This window comes from Pantherophis guttatus, chromosome 8 (genome assembly GCF_059756535.1).
Source record: "Pantherophis guttatus breed Tessera chromosome 8, ASM5975653v1, whole genome shotgun sequence".
NCBI classification, from domain to species: Eukaryota; Metazoa; Chordata; class Lepidosauria; order Squamata; family Colubridae; genus Pantherophis; species Pantherophis guttatus.
Window position 1 is genome coordinate 38862357 of NC_142070.1, and position 21761 is coordinate 38884117.

Sequence of the window (21761 nt, forward strand, 5' to 3'; positions counted from 1 at the left end):
CAATCACAGACAATTTGCAAAATCTTTATCTCAGCATTATAAAGTTTATTAGAAAAGTATTAATATATACAATGACACAGTATTCCTATGAATTGCATAATACAAATGTTTCTTTTAAGCAGGAAAAGTTTAACAGAATACACAAAAAATAAGATTCATTACTTTTAACGAACTGTTCGTTTTTTCTTATTTTTGCCAGCTGGTTTTTTCTTTGTGGTTTCTGATTTCTGCTTTGTTCTGTGGAAATTAAGTAAAACAATTATTTCCACTGGTACATTTGAACTCATAGAGTCATACAAGACTGCAATTTTGTGTGTGTACTCTAGGCACACTTAGCTATAAAGTTGACTCCAGTAATGTGGACAATAAACAATGCTATGTATATTTTTGTGATTTTTTTGCCTTACCAAGCCATTTTATGCATAATACAAAGTACATATTCTATTAATGGCAAACAATTACAGCTTTGCTTACAATTTTTAAACAACAGGAACAAGATTACACTAGAATCTTAGTCCCAAAAATTACATTTGGATAAGTATCCTGAAACTTTGAGTTCAAAATGATTGATTCGTCTCAAATGCCATCAAAATCTCTCACACAGCCATTCCTCAATTAGTGATTATAATAAAGGTCTAGTCAATTTCAGGTACAGTAGCATTGCTAGCCCCTGGAAGGTTATAATGAGGTCACAGAACTGACTTTTTAAACTTGTATGGTAGTTAGTACTTTTTGGAAAACTGCTATGTAGAAAGACAACTTGTTTACCCAATATTTCTACTTTGGGGGATAAAAAGGAAATAAGTCAGGCACAGAACACTGTACAAAATAATTTTTATCTGAAGATGATGGCTTAATTACCATTTAGTTGGGATTTGCAATTGCTAAATGAAAGGGTGTGTATATATACATGTAGATATGATTATTGTATGCATTTTTCCATTCAGCATGGAATTTCATGTAAAAACATCTTTCAACAATTGAATAGTCATGAATATATCGGCCCTAATTCCAGCATTAAATCTATTAATGATAAATCATTAATTAGGAATATTTACTTGTTTTTCATCTGAAAGATTTTACAGTTTTAAAATATGAATTTAGGTTCACAGTTCATTTAATACAATTTTGAAAAATTATCTATTGGAGACAGTTCAGTAATCCTAAACCAGCAAGTCTGCAAATCTACAGATCCCAATCTCTTCCAAGCTAACACTGCACAGAGTTCAAAACAAATAACATGGGACTGTATGTGATTACTGCCTTAAATTTTGACTGATCATCTCAACATGAATTGGCTATGGCTTTCTGGACTACAAATAGGTTCAGAAACTGGTTTGACCTACTTGTCAGCCTTTGCTTATTCCATACTTTATCTTTGCTCATTCTATACTTTATAGAATTTTTGGACAATCTTGAACCCATGGATATACAGTATATCCATTTTCTACTTGCTTTTCATATAAAGGTTTCTGCATACAGTCTAGTCTTCCTTGACTCACAACTGATCAAGAAGCAGATGGGAGTTGTGGCATAGGTGGGCCTTTGAACAGCCTTGTCTGGTGTACCAACTATATGTTACTGGATTGGCAGCTCCTGCTTAGTAACTCATGTTCTAATTGCCTCCAGATTGGAATAATGTACTCTACATGGGCTACTTGAAGAGTATTCAGAAGTGTCAGCTGGCACAAAAAGCAGTGATGTGAGCAATTGTGTGCATTCCTAGAGCAATACATATTACACCTTTACTCCACAAGTTGCATTGGTTTTGCTTCAGAGTCTAATTCAAAGTACTGTTTTTAACCTTCAAAGCCTTTCATGGTTTGGAACTGGGTCATCTGATCGACTGGCTGAATATATTAACAAAAACATTTTTATTGTACAGTTTTTGTTCTTATTGATTCTCTGCCCAGAATCACCTTTGGTGAGATGAGCAGCTATATACAGGTGAAACTCGAAAAATTAGAATATCGTGCAAAAGTTCATTTATTTCAGTAATGCAGCTTAAAAGGTGAAACTAATATATGAGATAGACTCATTACATGCAAAGCGAGATAGTTCAAGCCTTGATTTGTCATAATTTTGATGATTATGGCTTACAGCTCATAAAAACCCCAAATTCACAATCTCAGAAAATTAGAATATTACATGAAATCAATAAAATAAGGATTGTACATAGAACAATATCGGACCTCTGAAAAGTATAAGCATGCATATATACTCAGTACTTGGTTTGGGCCCCTTCTGCATCAATTACTGATGTGGCGTGGCATGGATGCTATCAGCCTGTGGCACTGCTAAGGTGTTATGGAAGACCAGGATGCTTCAATAGCGGCCTTCAGCTCTTCTGCATTGTTCGGTTTCATGTCACATCTTTCTCTTGGCAATGCCCCATAGATTCTCTATGGGGTTCAAGTCAGGCGAGTTTGCTGGCCAATCAAGCACAGTAATCCCATAGTCATTGAACCAGGTTTTGGTACGTTTGGCAGTGTGGGCAGGTGCCAAGTCCTGCTGGAAAATGAAGTCAGCATCCCCATAAAGCTCGTCTGCGGAAGGAAGCATGAAGTGCTCCAAAATTTCCTGGTAGATGGCTACGTTGACCCTGGACTTAATGAAGCACAGTGGACCAACACCAGCAGATGACATGGCTCTCCTAATCAACACAGACTGTGGAAACTTCAAGCATCTTGCAGTGTGTGCCTCTCCATTCTTCCTCCAGACTCTGGGTCCTTGGTTTCCAAATGAGATGCAAAAGTTGCTCTCATCAGAAAAGAGGACTTCGGAGCACTGAGCAACAGACCAGTTCTTTTTTTCTTTAGCCCAGGTAAGACGCTTCTGACGTTTGTTGTTCAGGAGCGGCTTGACAAGAGGAATACAACATTTGAAGCCCATGTCCAGGATCCGTCTGTGTGTGATGCACTGACTCCAGCCTCAGTCCACTCTTTGTGAAAGTCCCCAACACTTGAATGGCCTTTTCCTGACAATCCTCTCCAGGCTGCGGTCCTCCCTGCTGCTTGTGCACCTTTTTCTTCCACACTTTTCCCTTCCACATAACTTTCTATTAATGTGCTTTGATACAGCACTTTGGGAATATCCAACTTCTTTTGCAATTACCTTTTGAGGCTTTCCCTCCTTATGGAGGGTGTCAATGATGGTTTTCTGCACAACTGTCAGGTCAGCAGTCTTTCCCATGATTGTGATTCCTACTGAACCAGACTGAGAGACCATTTAAAGGCTCAGGAACCCTTTGCAGGTGTTATGGCTTAATTAGCTGATTAGAGTGGGACACTTTGAGCCTAGAATATTGAACCTTTTCACAATCTTCTAATTTTCTGAGATTGTGAATTTGGGGTTTTCATGAGCCATAATCATCAAAAGTATGACAAATCAAGGCTTGAACTATCTCGCTTTGTATGTAATGAGTCTATCATATATTTCACCTTTTAAGTTGCATTACTGAAATAAATGAACTTTTGCACAATATTCTAATTTTTTGAGTTTCACCTGTACAGCAAATTTGATTAATAAAATATTTTGTCACAAAATGTTCTAATTACGCTTTTTTTGAAACTAAAATACTATTCTCTAGCACTTCCATTTTTGACCTTTTAAAAAATAACTTTACATGAAGATTTGCCCTTAAATTTGACAGAGATGACCTGCATTCTTTGGTTTATGATAAGTATCTTCAAACCAACCTATTTATGTCTAGCCATTTTATAATTTAATACAAAATATTACAAATTATTGCACTATCACTTTTTCTTAATTTTCAAGAAAAAAGCATCTTTTCAGAAACATTTTTTTCGATTGAATTCTATTGAGGTAAGAAACAGTATTAGTTTCTTCCGCTCTTTGAAAGAGACACTTGTCTTTTGTTTTTTGGTACAAAACAAAACAAAAAAAGCCTCCAAGAGATCTGGCCAGCAAAAGAGATTTATGAATCATAACCATAGTTTTATAGTAGTTCTCTTCAGAAAATAACAAAAAGGCCATTTTGGTTCCAGGCCACATGTTGAATACTGAACTATTATATATTAGAACAGTTATTTCAAGTAAACAAGCCAATCTGAGGATGGCTTGATCAACATGTTCTAGGAAAAAATTCAACATTTGGGAGATTCTAGAATATTCCATTTTCAAAGTCCTGAGTTAAATTCCCTCTCCCACCTTTTGTAAAACAGAAAGTGCCCCTACCTGTTCTTTGGTGTTACTTCAGGTTCTAGAATAACAACATCCTCTTCTTCACTGTCCGATAATACGATTGCCTCTTCTTCAAGACAGAAGAAAATTATTGGTATGTTATTTTTAAAACCTACACAGCATCTAAATCTGTCATGAATAACTATTATATGGTTTCTACGGACTGACACCAATTTGATGATACATAATCTGAATCAGACCAAACCTAACAGCAATATCATCTCAGCAGATTCTGAAACACATTTTCATATGCTACAGCATATGAAATGTTTACAGCATACATTTCCAAGAATTACTGGCCAGATGGAAAATGTATAGGAACTGGAAGAAGGAAACTATGAAACAAGATTTTAAGCCACAGCAACTGCTCATTTTTATATTGGCAGCAAAGTTTATAATTGTGTTATAGCACTTTCACTTTACCAGATTAATACAACAGGTTTACATGGAATGGACTAATTTTGCACACCAATTAATGTTATTGCACATGGCATACGAATTGTCAAAGATATCTCTGATTCAAAAGATGTTTCTGAAGGACAGATAATCTCCATTAATCAGTTAAAGTTTCACTATATTAATAAAATAAATGCTACATGTTTCTCACCAGAAAAGAAACTGCATATGCACCAATTTGCTATCCTTTTAACAACAACACATTACAGGTAGTAATTATAACCACAATTGAGCCCAAAATTTCCGTTGCTAAGTGAGACAGTTAAGTGAGCTTTGCTCCATTTTACAGCTTTTCTTGCCACAGTTATTAAGTGAAACACTGCAGTTAAGTTACTAACAGTTGATAAGTGAATCTGGCTTCTTCATTGACTGTCAGAAGGTTGTCAAAGGTGATTGCATGACCCAAGGACACTAACCCTCGTAAATATGAGCCAGTTGCCAAGTTGAATTCTGATCACGTGACTATGGAGATGCTGCAATGATCATAAGTCACTTTTTTCAGTACCATTGTAACAATTGGTCATTAAATGAACTGCTGTAAATTTAGAATTACATGTAGTGACAAAATTATTCTATTCCATTCTTAAGAAAGTTTAATTTCTATGTTGAAAGTATGGACACACATCCAAGGAAGCCTCCTCTCTTATTTAGATCCCCTAATGTGATGCCTTTGCATTGGATAGTTATTTGCAGAAATAACTTGGAGTGTTGAGAATAACTTTGAAAATGTTCACTGCTATCTATATAGAAGGCCAGAAAGGATTTTAAACTGAAAGCATTTCAACTTGAATGCAATTTCCTACTTCACATATTTTTTTTAAAAGAAGTATTCTAACCTTTTTGATTTTTGGCTCCAATATGAACATCTCCCATTTCTATATTTTGGTCTTCTGCTGTTAGAGGTTCATCCTGGCCATCTTCCTCTTCCATTTCAGATTCCTCAAAATCTGCCCATGACTTCTGAAGTCCTTCTCCAATCTGAGCTGTGCCTGATGCCCATAATACAGGCTTGGACAAGCTAATTTCATTAAGGAAAAACCAGTTCTTATCTAAAATGTATTGTAACTTGATAAAGAATGATTCTCATATTTTGGAGAAATAATCTTGCAAATTTGCCTTATAATTCTTTTTGGGAAAGGAAGGATACAAGAAAAAGAGAGAGAGAAAGATGTTATTTACTTAAATATGATAACAAAAGAATATAGTGAACTTACTGAACAGCTGACCACATGCATTTGAATAGTCTTTTTTTCGCAAATATTCCACAGAAAAATATTAACTAAAGTGATTAACAAACAAAAAAAGTAGTTTTATTGTTGATAACTGTTACCAGACAACAGACCTGAAGGTCTGCTGTATATTGGGACTTCTCTACAAAGTTAAATGTCACACAGAATGTGGGATGATTCTAATTGTATGTCTGTACTCAAGAATAAATATTTGGACTATCCCATATGAACAAATCAATGGCTAACTGAAATATTATGTTTTCCTTTGCCTGAATATGTGGCTAACTTAACATTAATGGTTTTCCTCCATATTTACTGGATACCTCAAAGGGTGTTTAATGAAGTCTTCCAACTTCATTATGCTTGAAGTATAAACTGGGTGATGGGACATTTAAATCTACAGTATTGGCTCATTCAACTATTTCCTAAGATTAGTTTAATATTCTTAACTTTTATTTATCAAATGTATATACCTATCTTATCAGAAGCAACTTAAATACAGTGTTGCAAAGATCAATAGAGTTTAAAAATGTGAGCGTACTCTTGAATTATATACCAAAAAATTGGGTTATCTCTTTGATGAAGAGTTATGGAATTATTGACAGTTAGCAGCAAAAGTATTACTTTTAAATATTGGCGAGACAGTGCAAGATATACAATTGTGGATCATCAATATGTGGTTTTCTATTTATGAACTGGCTTTCTATCAAAACAACAGAAAGCTGATCAATATTAGGCTATGTAATCCAGGTGTAATGATGAATTTAAAAATCAGTCTGAATGATTTTATATGCAATGTTTTTGTTTCCTTTCTTAATTTAATTTATTTCCTCTTTTCTGAATACTGAAACAATATGTTTTAAAAAAGAAATTAAGATGATCCTGAACATAGAAGCCCAACCATCTGATTTTGTTATGATGCAACAAAAGATACACTTCTGGAGGAGGAAATGCTTTGGCAATTATTTCTTCAGCTTGCTCTTGTACATCATTAGTATTGACTGGGGCTTGCTCTATTTTAAAGGAAGTTATTCTTTCATTAGGAATAGATTCTGCAAATCCGTATTTTCCACCTTCTTTCCTATTAAAAGAAAAGAATTCCTTTAGAAGTTCACATTTGCATTGAAACATAGACTAAGAACCAAAAGATACTATTTCTTTATGAATACTTAACTATACTTAGTGTAATCATTCTCTATTTTAATTTTCCTCTAAAGGTCTCAGTAGATCATTAAAGTCAGAGTAAGTTTAAAATGCCTTAATTCAATTCAAAAAACTAAATGAATGTGTTCTCAGCATATTCACAACAGAAATTGGCGGGGAGTTGGCCGGAAGGGAAGTGATAATTATCCATCCATCTTGCTCTTCCCTGGGGTCTCTCCCTCCCCCATTTTTTGTCCCCCCCCCGGACTGTTGCCTTCCTGGTTCGGCCTGTTTGTTTTACTCATCTTCAGTTGTCTGTTGGGACTTTTGTCATCTCCCCTATTTGAACTGCTATCTGACTCCTGGCTCCTCTCACACCGTAAAGTGCTACATCTTATCTTTTCACCCCTATTACTGCCTTATTGGTCAGAGTTATGGAGTTACAGACTGATGAACTATGAATCCTGGTGGACTGCTGCTGCATCATGTTCCTAGGAACTGCTCTATGACTCCGCCGGTGGATGTTCCCCACCTAGTCACCGTGAGAGGGTGGCTGCGGCTGGTTCTGTGGGACTCATTCGTTGCAGCCTTGGATTCTCCACCGCTGTGAGAGAGCGGTGGTTATGCCGGCCTGGGTTGACTCCTATTTTACCATCATTATCCCTCTTGTTTCTCATCTTGGTTTCCTGTTGCTATTTTCCATCCACTTCTCATATTTATTATGGCTTACACTTCGGCGACCCTCCTTGCTCTGCGAGATGCCCCCCTCTCGCAGACATGGCCTTCGAATTTATCGAAGGCCTACCTCAAGGACGGGTTTTGGAACCCCGAGTGGTGGCATGCTTCTAAGCGTGGTTTGAGGGGTTTTTTAATTAATGTTTTTAATCAAATTTTAAGGGGCCCCGGGAGGCGGGTGGTAAGGGTTGAGCCGGGGGTGGCTCTTACGGTTCAGCAATTGGGCCCGTCGGATGGTTGTGGGGGGAGGGAGGGAGGAGGAGGGAACAAAGAGGCTCAGCGGAGAGAGGGTCTTCCAATCCTTGTGACAGTTGGGAGACGCAGAGGTCGGGAGAGGGGGGGGCTAGGAGGGCGCCGCCGCTTCGTTCAAGCGGTGGCGCCCTCCTGCCCCCTCAGCTCATCCTGCTCCCCCGACGGTGACAGAGTGCGGAGCCCTGGACTCCGACTGGTGTACTTAAATGCCAGGTCCGTGGTGAACAAGACACTCCTCGTCCGAGATCTTATAGACGAGGAGGACGCGGACCTGGCTTGTATCACTGAGACCTGGCTGGGGCCGGAGGGCGGTGTCCCTCTCGTGGATTTGTGTCCCCCAGGTTTCCGAATACTACACCAGCCACGACTCCAGGGGAGGGGCGGAGGAGTGGCGGTAGTTATTAAGGAAAGTCTTAGGCCTAGGGAGGTCACTGTTCCTCAGGTTGGCGGGTGTGAATTCCTCCTTTTGAAATGGGACCCTGGAGTTCAGTCTGGGCTGTTGATCACGTACCTCTCCCCCAGCTGCGTGGCCTCAGCCCTGCCCGCACTACTAGATGTCTTAGCCGAATTGACGGTGGAACTCCCCAACCTTTTGGTTGTGGGAGATTTCAATCTGCCATCGGCCGGTGAGTCATCTGAGTTGGTGCGGGAGTTCATGACCTCCATGACGGCCATGGACCTGACTCAGATTGTACAGGGCCCAACTCATATTGGAGGACACACACTCGACCTTATTTTTCTCTCTGGACAGTGGATAAATGATCGTGGGGAGGGGACTCTATCTATTGACCCTCTGTCATGGACCGATCATTCCCTCCTTAGACTCGACTTTTCCTCCGCCATCCCCCGTCGCAGGGGTGTGGAACCAGTAAGATGGTTCCGCCCCAGGCGCCTGATGGAACCCGAAAGTTTCCTGATGGAGCTTGGGTCATTTCCCGCCTCCTTAGCCCACGATTCATCTGAGACCCTTGTTGCGGCCTGGGAACAGGCTGCGGTGGGGGCCCTGGATCGAATCGCGCCTTTGCGGCCTCTGATCCGACGCAGATCCCGGGCGGCTCCTTGGTTTACCGCGGAGCTCAGGGAAATGAAGCGTCGGAAAAGACGCCTGGAGGGTGGTTGGAGATCCTCCCGATCCGAGTCCGACCGAACACAACTAAGAACCCATATTAGGTCTTATCTTGTGGCGATGGAAGTGGCGAAACGTAACTATTTCGCCACTCTCATTGCATCTGCAGAAAATCGCCCAGCAGCCCTGTTTAGAGTGACCCGCTCCCTCCTTAATCAGGGAGTGAGGGAGGACCCCTTACAGGGCCGTGCTGAGGACTTTGCACAGTTTCTGCAAGATAAAATCACTCAGATTCGGACCGGGTTGGACTCCGACTGGACAGAGTCCGTTGAGGTGACAGGGCCTAGTCTCGGTGGAGACATCTGGGTTGAGTTTGAGCCTGTTTCATTGGATGACGTGGACAGGATTATGGGTAGGCTGGGGTCTTCCACATGTTTACTGGACCCTTGTCCCTCCTGGCTTGTTTCGGCAGCCAGGGAGGTGACTGGAGACTGGATCCAGGCTATTGTCAACGCTTCACTAAAGGAAGGGGTCTTTCCCGCTGCGCTTAAAGAGGCGGTGGTTCGACCCCTCCTTAAGAAGCCTAACCTGGATCCAGACGTACTTAACAACTACCGTCCAGTCTCCAACCTTCGCTTTTTAGCGAAGGTTGTTGAGTCCGTGGTGGCACAGCAATTCCCTCAATTCCTGGAGGAAACTGACTACCTGGATCCTTACCAATCTGGTTTCAGGCGTGGCCACAGCACGGAAACGGCATTGGTCGCCCTAGTAAATGATCTCTGGCGGGCCAGGGATGGGGGTTGCTCCTCCATCCTGGTCCTTCTTGACCTCTCAGCGGCATTCGATACCATCGACCATGGTATCCTGCTGCAGCGGCTCAGGGGGATAGGGTTAGGAGGCACTGTTTTACAGTGGTTCTCCTCCTATCTCTCGGGCCGTCTGCAGTCTGTTTGGGCGGGGGGTCAGGGATCCTCCCAGAGGCCTCTCACTTGTGGGGTGCCTCAGGGCTCGGTTCTCTCTCCTCTGCTCTTTAATATCTATATGAAACCGCTGGGTGAGATCATCCGTGGTTTTGGGGTGAGGTATCATCAATATGCTGATGATACCCAGCTTTACATCTCCACCCCTGACCACCCTAGGGATGCCCTTTCCGTGATGTCCCACTGCCTGGAAGCGGTGCGGGTTTGGATGGGGAGGAACAGGCTCAGACTCAACCCTTCCAAGACTGAGTGGCTGTGGATGCCGGCATCCCGGGATCTGGAGGTTCCATCCTTAATGATCGGAGGTGAAACCCTTGCTCCCTCCGACAGGGTCCGCAACTTGGGTGTCCTCCTGGATTCTCGGCTGTCTTTAGATGATCATCTGACGGCCGTAACCAGGGGGGCCTTCGCACAGGTCCGTCTTGTGCGCCAGTTGCGCCCGTTCCTAGACCGGGATGCCCTCGCCACGGTCACTCACGCCCTTGTTACCTCTAGGTTGGACTACTGTAACACCCTCTACATGGGGCTGCCCTTGGGATGTGTCCGGAGGCTTCAGTTAGTCCAAAATGCAGCCGCGCGGGTAGTTACGGGGGCGTCTAGATACTCCCGTGTAACACCTCTCCTGCGTGAGCTGCACTGGCTACCGGTGGCACTCCGGATACATTTCAAGGTGCTGGTGCTCACCTATAAAGCCCTTCATGGCTTAGGCCCGGGGTACTTGCAGGACCATCTCCAGCCGTTCTCCCATCGTCCTGTGCGCTCTCACAGAGTCGGCCTCCTCAGGGTGCCGTCGGCCAAACAATGTCGGCTGACGACCCCCAGGGGGAGGGCGTTCTCTGTGGGAGCCCCGACCCTCTGGAATGGATTGCCCACTGAGCTCAGGACAGCCCCCGACCTTCTTTCCTTCCGTCGCGAGCTGAAGACGTGGCTCTTCCGCCAATTAAACTGATCCGTTTGGGGATACACTGATATAATTTTAAATTGTTTTAATTGGGTTACTGATTTTAATTTGGTATTGTATTGTGATTTGTATTGAAGTTGTCTTTTTGTAAGCCGCCTTGAGTCCCTAGGGAGAAAGGCGGCATATAAATCACAATAAATAAATAAATAAATAAATAAATAAATAAATAAATATGTTTAGGATAGGGATGAGATGGTGAAAAGAATCAAAATTTTGCTTTGAAAGACCAAGATTTTTGCCTAGATGTCATTTAAAAAGCTTTTATAAAATACAGTTTTACTTAAGTATATTCCAAATATCTCACATCATCATCTTCAAGCAAGATAATAAATTCACAGAAAAATAATAATCAGAACTGTTTTAATTAGCATGCCGAATCTTTTCATTTTTTTAAAAAAAATCAATATAATAAACATTTATCTAGAAATATGTGATAGCCAATGATCTGGCAGGAATAAGCGATTACTATGAAGTGGTAATGCCACTGAGACTAACGTAGCCATGAAATTATATATAAAAGCAAGACTTTGCTCCATATCTCTCAATCAAGGATCCCCCAATTTTTTGTTATTGTATATAATTTGAAATTTTGATAGCATATTACAATTGCTCTCACAAAATTGTTGCCATTATGGATGCAGCCACGTACAAGGCAAACTATTAGAAGATAAACTATATGTTATTACTTTTTTCTCTTAAGAATTCCTCTGGAATGTGGGTTCCGGAAGTATTGTGGGAAATAATTAATTCTTAAGCCTAATACTTTGCAGTGGCCTTCACATTTAGGTTATTTATTTATTTTTATTTACATTTTTTAAAAAATATGTAATTTTCTAGAATTCATGGGAATAGGGCATATTTATTCAAAACTTTTTCAAAAAACAGGGAAGAGGGTATCTTGAAAAATGGGAGATATTCCAACAGATAGGACTAAAAGACTTCTTACAATAGCTAGAGTGATACACCCTTTTTTTTCTTCCCAGCTCCAGAAAAGAGAATTTTATGAAGCTTTCCTTGTTTTCTTAATGTTTTCCTCATGAACCTTGCTTGCAGATGTTTTATTATCTGACTAGGCAATATCATCAGTTCCTAGATAGATAATGAAATGTTTGGAAGCAAACAATCAAGCTCAGAAAGCACCAGTGATTCAATTCAAATTCTGTTTTATAACCTACCAGACTGGCACTATACAAATATGGATGTATCAATTTATAATAGACCACATTAATAGGCATTAGTCTGCAGCATTAAAAAACTCACCTAGCTTTTTGATCATTTTCCAAAGCTTTTTGAATTAGTTCAGTGATTTCTGCTACTTTGACTCCTGTTATTTTGCTGCATCTCAAAACCTGTGGAAAATCATAATGCAAGTTTAAATTATTTCATCACAGATTGTATTTTCCCCATGAGTATTTGCAAGTAGGTAATCTAAAAGTTTTGGAATACATACTGAAAAACAATTCACAAATCAGGAGAGAATGAAGATAATAAGAATTCAGACTATGGTAGAAGACCCCTCATTATTAATTTTTAGGATTTACTTTCCTTTTCAAGTACCAAAAATTTAGACTTCTATATTTGACATGAATTTTAATTAAAGATAAACTGACAAGTTTGTGAAAGTCAGAAGTGTGAAATAAAAATTTATATTTAATTAAACTGGATTAATTTATTCTTTATACAGAATCACAGAATCAAATAGTTGGAAGGGGCCATATAGATATTCAGATTAAGCTCCTTGGCTCAGGGCAAGAATCCAAATGAAACCATCTCTGAAACAATGAGTGAATCTTGAACAAATCCAGTGAATATAGAGCCCACTACCTCTCTGGATTATTGGTCTGCTGTCAAACTGATTTTACTGTACAAGATTTTTTTCCCCTAATACTCAACTGTAAGGGTACCCAATACCCTTCCTCCAGTATATTAGAATACAGAGAAACATGCATCCAAATGAATTCTGCCATAAAAAGCTACTGACAGGGAATAACCATAGATCCACATCGGGCACTGCTCACATTGGACACTGCTTTATAAAATATAATAAACTTCAGATACAAAAGTTACCAGAAACAATTAAGTTGTCATACAAAATGCATATTAAAGTATGCAAAAAATCTAATTATAGTTTGTTAGCTAACACATCCGTACCTTAGATACAAAGGATCACTCCTACAAATTATTTCTGGTTTGCAATTTCTGAATGACTACAGATTATAATCTCAAGTCAGAGCTGTAGGAACAATTTCCTACAGGGAATGGTACATAGATGAAATTAAATGAAAAATTCCTAGTATCCTTCCTTCATACCAAAAATTCTATTAAGAGCAATTTGAATCCAACTGATTAATTTTAAATTGCTGAATTCAAAATGGTTTTGAAACCCAACATTTATCATAGGAAAAGAAGAAATTAATCAATTGAGGTCCAGAAACTGTCCTTTTAAAAGAAAAATACCATAGGTAATACTCGAGATTTAAAAGCTTCCATGTTACCTGTTCTTTTAGTAGCATAATTCCACCACTGGATTGAATAGTGCAGATTTCACGGTGTTTGTTCATGGCTATTACAAGGAGGCCATCCATTACACGTTCCTCTTGTTCACTGGGATCTACTAGTAAATAAGTCCTGTTCCATTTTAGAAAAAGCCGTAAGATTTTATATCAAAATGGAAAATAAATTAGTAAATGAAAGAACCTAATAGATAAAACAGTAGTCTTAGCCATACTAGAAGTACTTAGCTATATTCTCAAAAGTGGCTTTAATTCTATACATTTCAAAGAGTTAATGCACTCTGGATTCCTTCAACTAAACAATGCCATCTATTGGGAACCAGGAAGCATGTCTTCTCTGTTGCAGTGACTGCTCTCTAGAATGAGATTCCCCCTTAGATTCAGATGGTCCCCAACTTTCTGGGTTTCTGGAGAATCTTTTGGATAATGTGGGTTTGCTTTGTTGTTCAGTTTGTGCCAGCTTTGGTTCTTTGTTTCATGTCAGCTCTTCAAGGAGACAAGTCTAGAAAACTAAAGCAATCTAGGCTAATACTATTACAGTTACTGTAACAAAATTTTGCAAGTTTGAATACACTTCCCCCTTTTCTCCCCTTAGCTTCATAAGATTATTCCTTCTATCCATTACATATTACTTTTTGTTCTGTGTTTTTATCTGTTATGGTTTTGCAGTTCTCTGTCTTATTATCTGTTATTTTATTGTTTTCTGTGTTTTTATCTATTACTATTCTATTGTTCTCTGTGTTTTTTCTGTGAAGCACCATTAATCACTCAGCTCAGGTGATTTAAAAATTTAAGACAATAACAACAGTAATAATAGTCAAATCCATTCACTTTAACTGTGAAATGTTGGTCTTTTAGTATTTTTCATTGTATAATATTTTTTGACTTTTTAAAAAAAGTCTCTCATGTCAGTAATGAGACACAATCAACTTTGTGTACTATCACATTTTAAAGAAGTTTCTTTAATTACTTTGGTGTACATATCAGAATACTCCTATCGGTGCACAATAATAGTAGAAAACTGAAAATAATGTTAACTTACCCTTGCTGGAAAAAAGCAAAGCTTACACAAATAGGCATATGGTGGATACTCAGAGGGACAGGATCCCTTTCTTCAGGTGTATACTAAAGAGCCAAACACAACAGTATTATGCTTAGCCAATTGCATAAGCAAATATACATACATAAACTATTTGAATAACCAGTGCCTAAATGTTAAAGATATCCTTGCTTTCTAAAACAAAGCAAGGGACTATACTGATTTATTATTGTAACAGCACTTTGAACCTTTCAGGAAATGAAAAGAATATCACCTATAATATATTAAGTAATTTTGATTAAGTAGTTAAGTAGTTATGTACGATTTTCTGGAAGAAGTCTTTTGTGTAATTAAAAAATGCTTACTATCTAAATATATATATAGCCATCTTGCTTTGATTCCCTTGATTTTATTGACATAATTCTTTGGTTCCAAAGGAAAATAATGTAATAGATTTATAAAATCTGAAAATACTATATTATTTATAAGTTAATACACATTTACAGACTATTCCCATTCCAATTTTAGAAAAACCAAAGCATGCAAGAGTGAGATAATTTTAAATTTCCACTTTCAAAGAAAATTACCAATGTTACTTCTTCTCCCTGTACTGACACGTCAGGCCTCCGAAAGTGGCATAGTGCCACTATTGCTGCTATACTTGCAGCATCAATAATGTTTCCATTATGATTCAGCAAATGCAGGTCCACACGAATTTGCCACACCTCAGGGGGAAAAAAAAAACAATTCATTTTAATTCTCTATTTTAATTCATTGCCCATACATTAGCAGGTATCTTAATGAAAAAAGAAATCTAGAAAAATATGACACAATAAAACTGTCAGATGGCATGTAATACCATGCACACATATATATATCTAACTCCTGCTGATTTTCCAAAGATGTATGAAATATTTTGGGGGGGAAATTTAGTAAATTTAGGGGCGACCCATCCCATATACATGCCTCGGGCTCACAATTAAAATAGTGTAATGAACAATTAAAACACTCAGCGTTAAGAACATTAAAAACCATAAAAATAGTATATGACGTATTATAGTATTTATATGCAAAGTGCTATAAAGATTGAAAATTCATAAGTAAAAATTTATGAAGAAGGGATTTGGAAAATCTAAAACATTACTTGCTATTGTATGTAAAATTATATATCAGATTATAATCAGATTTTCTAGTTTGGAAAATCTCATATATACAACAGAATGCAATTTACTTTAAAATATATAAATTCTAAAACAAAAGTCATTAGATTTTTCAATGCTTGTTGTCTGGAATTCATATAATTACACACCTTTTCACCAGCAACAACACAAAGAGATTCAGTATCTACACACTTGGAGTTCCTTAGGCATCTTTCTAACAGCCGATTCAGTTTTACAAGCAATTCAGATTGCCTAGAGTAAAAAAAAAAAAAAACACCATACAATTTATATGTCCAGAAAATATTTTCAAAATATTTTTCAGTACATTGTTTTCTAAATTTCTAGAAATTTATTGAGTTCCAAAGATATCTTTGAAAAGGGATCCATTGCCAGATAAAGATGGGAAATCAAGTTTTCCAAATCTTGATTTTGTATCTTGCATACTTTTTCACTAGTATCAGACATTTTAGTGTAAATTTCCCTTCCTGGACTCTTTTGAAATATTTATAATAAAAATCTTCAGTTGATTGTTTTGGGTTCAAAACATAATACATTTGCTATGATTAATATTATATAAATTCAAAAACTGGAATATTATTTTCAGAAAAAAAATGTATTGTTACTTTTTTTCAAACTAAATTGACACTATGAAGTAAAACAGCTCTCTAAATTGGTTTAAAATGGTTTTGGGGAAGATCTGAAGGGATACTGGAATCTTTACATTATATCAACTAGTAGATGATAACAATGAGGGTTTTTTTTTTATCATTTTCTATGTTAAAAAAAAAAACACTTGTAAGTTGTCACCATTGGCAATATTTACAATTTCAACATTTATTGGTATATCATTTTGGATCAGCTTCATTTTCAGTCTCAAAAACATTTAGGTTATTAGAAAGGAGCACTTCATTTTATAAAACAAAAAACTCACAGTGAACCTTTAATATTTGTTGTCAATAAATTAATTTAATATGCAAATGTTAAAGATGACTAAATGGAGAAAGGAACTAAGGAGACTCATTTTATTGAAACAATGAGAAAATATTTTGACCTCAATACCAAAAACCTTACTAGATCTCAGATTATTTATTGGTTCGATTTATATGCCGCCCTTCTCCGAAGACTCAGGGCAGTTTACAATGCGTTAAGCAATAGCCTTCATACTTTTGTATATACCTGCTTAGTAGGGCTTTCGGCCCCCCCAAGTGGTAGTCTTTTTTTTACAAAGTCAGCTTATTGACCCCACAATCCGGGTCCTCATTTTACCTACCTCGAAAGGATGGAAGGCTGAGTCAACCTTGAGCCTGGTGAGATTTGAACTTGCAGTAATTGCAGGCAGCTGGTGCTACTTAACAGCACTTTAGTCTGCTGCGCCACCAAGGCTCTTTGTTAGATAGTGCCCAATGTTCAAGCCTGTCGAGATCCTTTTGGAACTTGAACCTATCTTCTGGATCATTGGCTATTTCTCCTCCCACCCCAGTTTGGTATCATCTGCAAATTCGATGATATCCCCACATCTAACTCAATAGCACTCCGTGCGCCTTTGGCATTTAGTCATGCAGGCCACATGACCATGGAGATGTCTTCAGGCAGTGCTGGCACTTCGGCTTTGAAACAGAGATTACATTATTAGATTACACTAATAAGTCAAACTTCTTAGATATCTAAATTTGTTTATACAGAAAAGAAATACTCCTGGAAATGTGACCAGAATAACACTTCATTAAAAGGCATGCTTTGCATATTCCTAATGTACTATGTTCTGGGAAGAAATAGTTCATACATTAATTTGGGACATAAACTTTGGAGTATAGTTTAATATTTTCAGATACATACATTCTTTTGAACTACATGGAAATTGACAGATGGACTAAGGAATGGATTCTCCATGCCTGGATAACTGCCAAAATATCTTTAACATTTGAAAGAGAAATTTATGTTATTTATGTAATTTCCAGTTACCTTGTTGAAAACTTAATATTTGGCAATTATCAGGGCATGGAGAGAAATGTTTTACGTAAATCCTCCTTTGGTTACTGCAGGTGGGGGGAGGGGGCAACACATACCTTCCAGGTTCAAAAGCTGGTGATGCCATGGGTGACAGCTCTAGATTAAAGAAAAGTACGCCTTCTGTTGCACGATTTGGCTTTGGGGAGACAAGTTCACATGACACTTGCCCAAGAACTCTGCAAAAAGAAGACACAGCCTTTAGAATCAAATCTTAGTCACTTATTAGTTAATAGAAAAAATGTCAAGAAAATACTTTAAAATTCTACACTAACATAGAAGTGAAATATATCTGGAATCTATTCACTGGATACCTAGCTGAAAGTAATAAATGGCATAATGCCTTTATAAGTTCTATCAAGTAGAAGCTAAGTTAGGTGTGGAGTAGCTGTTTGATACAGATCAAAGCAAAAGCTTCTTTTCTTCATTTATGTTGCTTCATAAGCAATATTTATGTTGCTTCCAAACTTTCAGGGGACTCTTTCCAGATCACACCAGAGATATTAAGAGTGTTAGATTTTTGTTACATATCCAACTTCTGCATGAACCTGATTTGATTGTTAGTATGAATAATATTGATATCTGTTGCATCATTGAGAATTATGGGAACAATATGTATGAACGATAAGCTTTTTCTTTCATCTCCTGGGAAGGAAATATGGTCCTTTCTGATAATCATTGTAAAAGGTTTAAAAATTATTTCATTTAAGTCAACATTGTGTTTATTTAAAAAAAAATATGTTTTTAACTAAGATACCATTTAATATTGCTATTTTATTGTATCTTTATTGTTATTTTACCAAGTAATGTATTGAACAACCTGCATGGCTTCATTATCTCTTGTAATTTATATTACATTAAAATTTGCTTTGTAAAGATCCGCCCCCCCCCCCAAAAACCAGACTGCAAGTCTATTAAATACAATACACAGAATTATAAAACACTGGATACCTTGTTTTTCCGAGCTCCACAATACAGCAGCCATAGTCAACACCAAAAGAAATGCGGAGGTTTCTGTAATCATAGCACTGTCGCCCATCCAGACGCTATAAACATCAAACGAGTCATTTAACAGAGAGAACAAAAAATAGAGAAAAGACTGCCCAAATCTGAGGGAGAAGAGTCAAAATTTCGTGCAGGAATCTTGCATACTTCAATTCTAACACTATAGCACTATCTTTTAAAGAGTTTTAAACTTCAGAGAAAAGGGCAAGCAGAAATCAACAGGACATCTTTGTATCTCATTTTAAAAAATACTTTGTTGATACTTACTTTGGGCATTTCTAATTTAGGACTGCAATTTAAGAACATATAAGTGTTACATATTAGAGTTAAAACAATCCAAAAGTTACACTGTGATGAGCCCAGAGTACAGTAGTCCTCGACTTATGACCACAATCGAGTCCAAAATTTCTGTTGTTGAGACATTTGTTAAGTGAGTTTTGCCCCATTTTACGACTTTTCTTGCCACGGTTGCTAAGTGAATCACTGCAGTTGATAAAATTAGTAACCCAGTTGTTGAATGAATCTGGCTTCCCCAATGCCTTTGCTTGTCAAAAGGTTACCAAAAGGTGATCACATGACTTTGGGACACAGCAACAGTCACAAGTATGAACCAGTTGCCAGGTGTCTGAATTTTGATCACTTGATCATGGGGAATGCTACAAAGGCTGTAACTGTGAAAAATGGTCACAAGTCACTTTTTTCAGTGCCGTTGTAACTTTGAACGGTCACTAAATGAACTATGGTAAGTCGAGGACTACTTGTATCTAAAGCTAGTCTTCTGGGATGTCTGTCCAAGGAAAGACTCTCCAGGTGACTGAAGAATATCAGGATCTCTTGTCAGTCCATCTTAGAAGATTACATGCCTAAAGCCTTCCACAGAAAACGTTTCCAATTTCTAGGACGTCATTCTCAAGCAAAGACCTCCACAAAAAAAAAAAAAAGTGGGGAGCAAAGAAGGGCAGTTGGTCTCATTTTCCAGATGCCGCTTTCTCACCCCCACTACGCACATGCGCAAACCAATACGTTCCTCGGGCGCCTCAGCGCACGCGACTTTGAAGCGCACGTGATATTATCCTGCCTTACCTTCCTTTCCTCGATAGCCCGGAGCAGGAACCGTTTCTCACAATTAGACAGTGGCGTTTCCTTCATAGCAGCTACCGGCTCGCCCCGTCTTCAAATGGTCGCCTTCCTTTCTTTAGCCGCCTGTGGTTTTTTTGCAGACGTCATAATCGGGCGCCGCTTAGCAAGAGTCCGCAATTTGAAAAGCGTTGCCGAGCCGCCTTCCGATTTCTGCTTGGCAACCAGCCGTAAAATAGAAGGAACGTAACGTAAAAAAAAAAAGAGGTTTATTAGGTGCGCATGCGCGGGATTAAGCGTAACCCCTGAGTGGCTGAATTGAAGCCGTTGGGAGGGCAGGGAAGATGCTTGGGTTTCTGGCGGCATCTGCTTGGAGCAGCGATGGGGACTCCGTAGGTTTTTAGAGGTCGGCGGGCTCTGGGGGTTCGTTAGCTGCGGTTGACGTGGAGTATTTGAGTCGAGATTCCCCACTATAGAGCCTGTGCATAATAAAACCATCTTTTTTTTTTACACTGTCTGTGCATCCAAGCGCGAAAGTTTTTGTCGAGTATTAAGACGGATATGCAGCATCTAAGCCCTGTTGAAGCTCATTGGACTCAGCTGCACTTTTTTACAGTCACTTTCTGCAAGTTCGAAGGGGTTTGGGAAATCTTGTGCAGTTGCATTTTGATCATCTGATCATTATGACGTACTCTAGTATTGCTTTGTTAATGTTAAGAGAAATTAGTTTTTCAGCCAGTCATTGTCTACAGGTGAAATGTAATGTGCCTAAGAAGCACAGGTGTGGAATGGTGGGATTTCAAGGTAATGAAAGGACTGACAGATGTGGAAGAGCTTGGATCCAAGTGTCTCCTGCCTAGCCTTGATTTGGATACTTCTAATGAAGACAGTCATTTGTTATACTGTTGTTACTGTTTAGAATTGCTTTTTCTAATATTCTATTGGAATTCTGCAGAGATTCTCAATCATTCAGGTCATGGTTGTCCCAAGGGTGCTTTCTCAGCATGCAACTGGATTTTCTTTGTTTTTTGTTTTTTGAAGAAAAATGAAAAATCCTTCCATTCCTCTCCTGTCAGAGCTGAAGAAGCTGAGTAGAGTAGAATAGAATAGAATAGAGTAGAATAGAATAGAGTAGAATAGAATAGAATAGAATAGAATTTGTTATTGGCCAAGTGTGATTGGACACACAAGGAATTGACTTAGTGCATACACTCTCAGTGTACATAAAAGAAAAGATGCATTCGTCAAGAATTGTAAGGTACAAGACTTAATGATAGTCATAGGGAACAAATAAGCAATCAAATCGTATTAGGAAACAATATCAATATAAATTGCAAGGATACAAGCAACAAAGTTACAGTCATACAGTCACAAGTGGGAGGAGATGGGCGATAGAAACAATGAGAAGACAATAGCAATAGTAATGCAGCCTAATGTGAATAGTTTGACAGTATTTAGGAAATTATTTGTTCTTGTATCTAGTTGGCTTGGTGCAGTGCTCTATAGCGTCGTTTTGAGAGTAGGAGTTGAAACAATTTATGTCCAGGATGCCAGGGGTCTGTAGATATTTTCACAGCCCTCTTTTTGACTAGTGCAGTATACAGGTCCACAATGGAAGGCAGGTTGATAGTAATTGTTTTTTCTGCAATTCTAATTATCCTCTGAAGTACATGTCTGTCTTGTTGGGCTGCAGAACCAAACCAGACAGTTATAGAGGTGCAGATGACAGACTCAATAGTTCCTCTGTATAGAAGCGAAACATCTTCAGAGAAAAAACAAGAAAGTCCAGTTGCTTTCTGAAAAAGCACCTTTGCGAATTCCATTGGAATCTGTTCTCCTGTAATTTCAACCCATTATTCTGTCTCAGGAGAAATAGATTTTGATCTTTATTAAATTTCTATGCTGCCCATCTGACTGATACAGTGATCTGGGCGG

At 38.4% G+C, this 21761-nt stretch overlaps 1 protein-coding gene across 3 annotated transcripts; it reads right to left on the reverse strand.

The window, feature by feature from the left end:
- Positions 1–24: 24 nt before the first annotated feature.
- EXOSC9 (exosome component 9) lies at positions 25–20097 on the reverse strand. 3 transcript variants are annotated; one of them, XM_034442673.2, is made up of 12 exons: positions 19833–20097; positions 18696–18790; positions 17804–17923; positions 15887–15989; positions 15165–15302; positions 14581–14663; positions 13521–13653; positions 12286–12374; positions 6823–6969; positions 5496–5677; positions 4198–4273; positions 25–237 (listed from the first exon to the last, which is right to left on the reverse strand). In XM_034442673.2, the coding sequence occupies exons 1-12, from the start codon at positions 19896–19898 to the stop codon at positions 165–167; spliced, it is 1305 nt and encodes a 434-aa protein (XP_034298564.1). In that variant the 5' UTR covers positions 19899–20097; the 3' UTR covers positions 25–164. The 3 variants fall into 3 exon arrangements, with proteins under 3 accessions (XP_034298564.1, XP_087730724.1, XP_087730722.1); XM_087874598.1 differs by lacking the exon at positions 19833–20097 and adding an exon at positions 19613–19767; XM_087874596.1 differs by lacking the exon at positions 19833–20097 and adding an exon at positions 19017–19750.
- Between the last annotated feature and the right edge of the window lie 1664 nt (positions 20098–21761).

Bases quoted from the DNA above. Each gene is read 5' to 3' on its own strand.
- EXOSC9 (XM_034442673.2), bottom strand. From the start codon at position 19,898: ATGAAGGAAACGCCACTGTCTAATTGTGAGAAACGGTTCCTGCTCCGG. The intron at 18,791-19,832 runs GTAAGGCAGGAT...TGATGTTTATAG, and splicing joins GGGCTATCGAGGAAAGGAAG to CGTCTGGATGGGCGACAGTG. The intron at 17,924-18,695 runs GTATCCAGTGTT...TTCTTTTTGCAG, and splicing joins GTGGAGCTCGGAAAAACAAG to AGTTCTTGGGCAAGTGTCAT.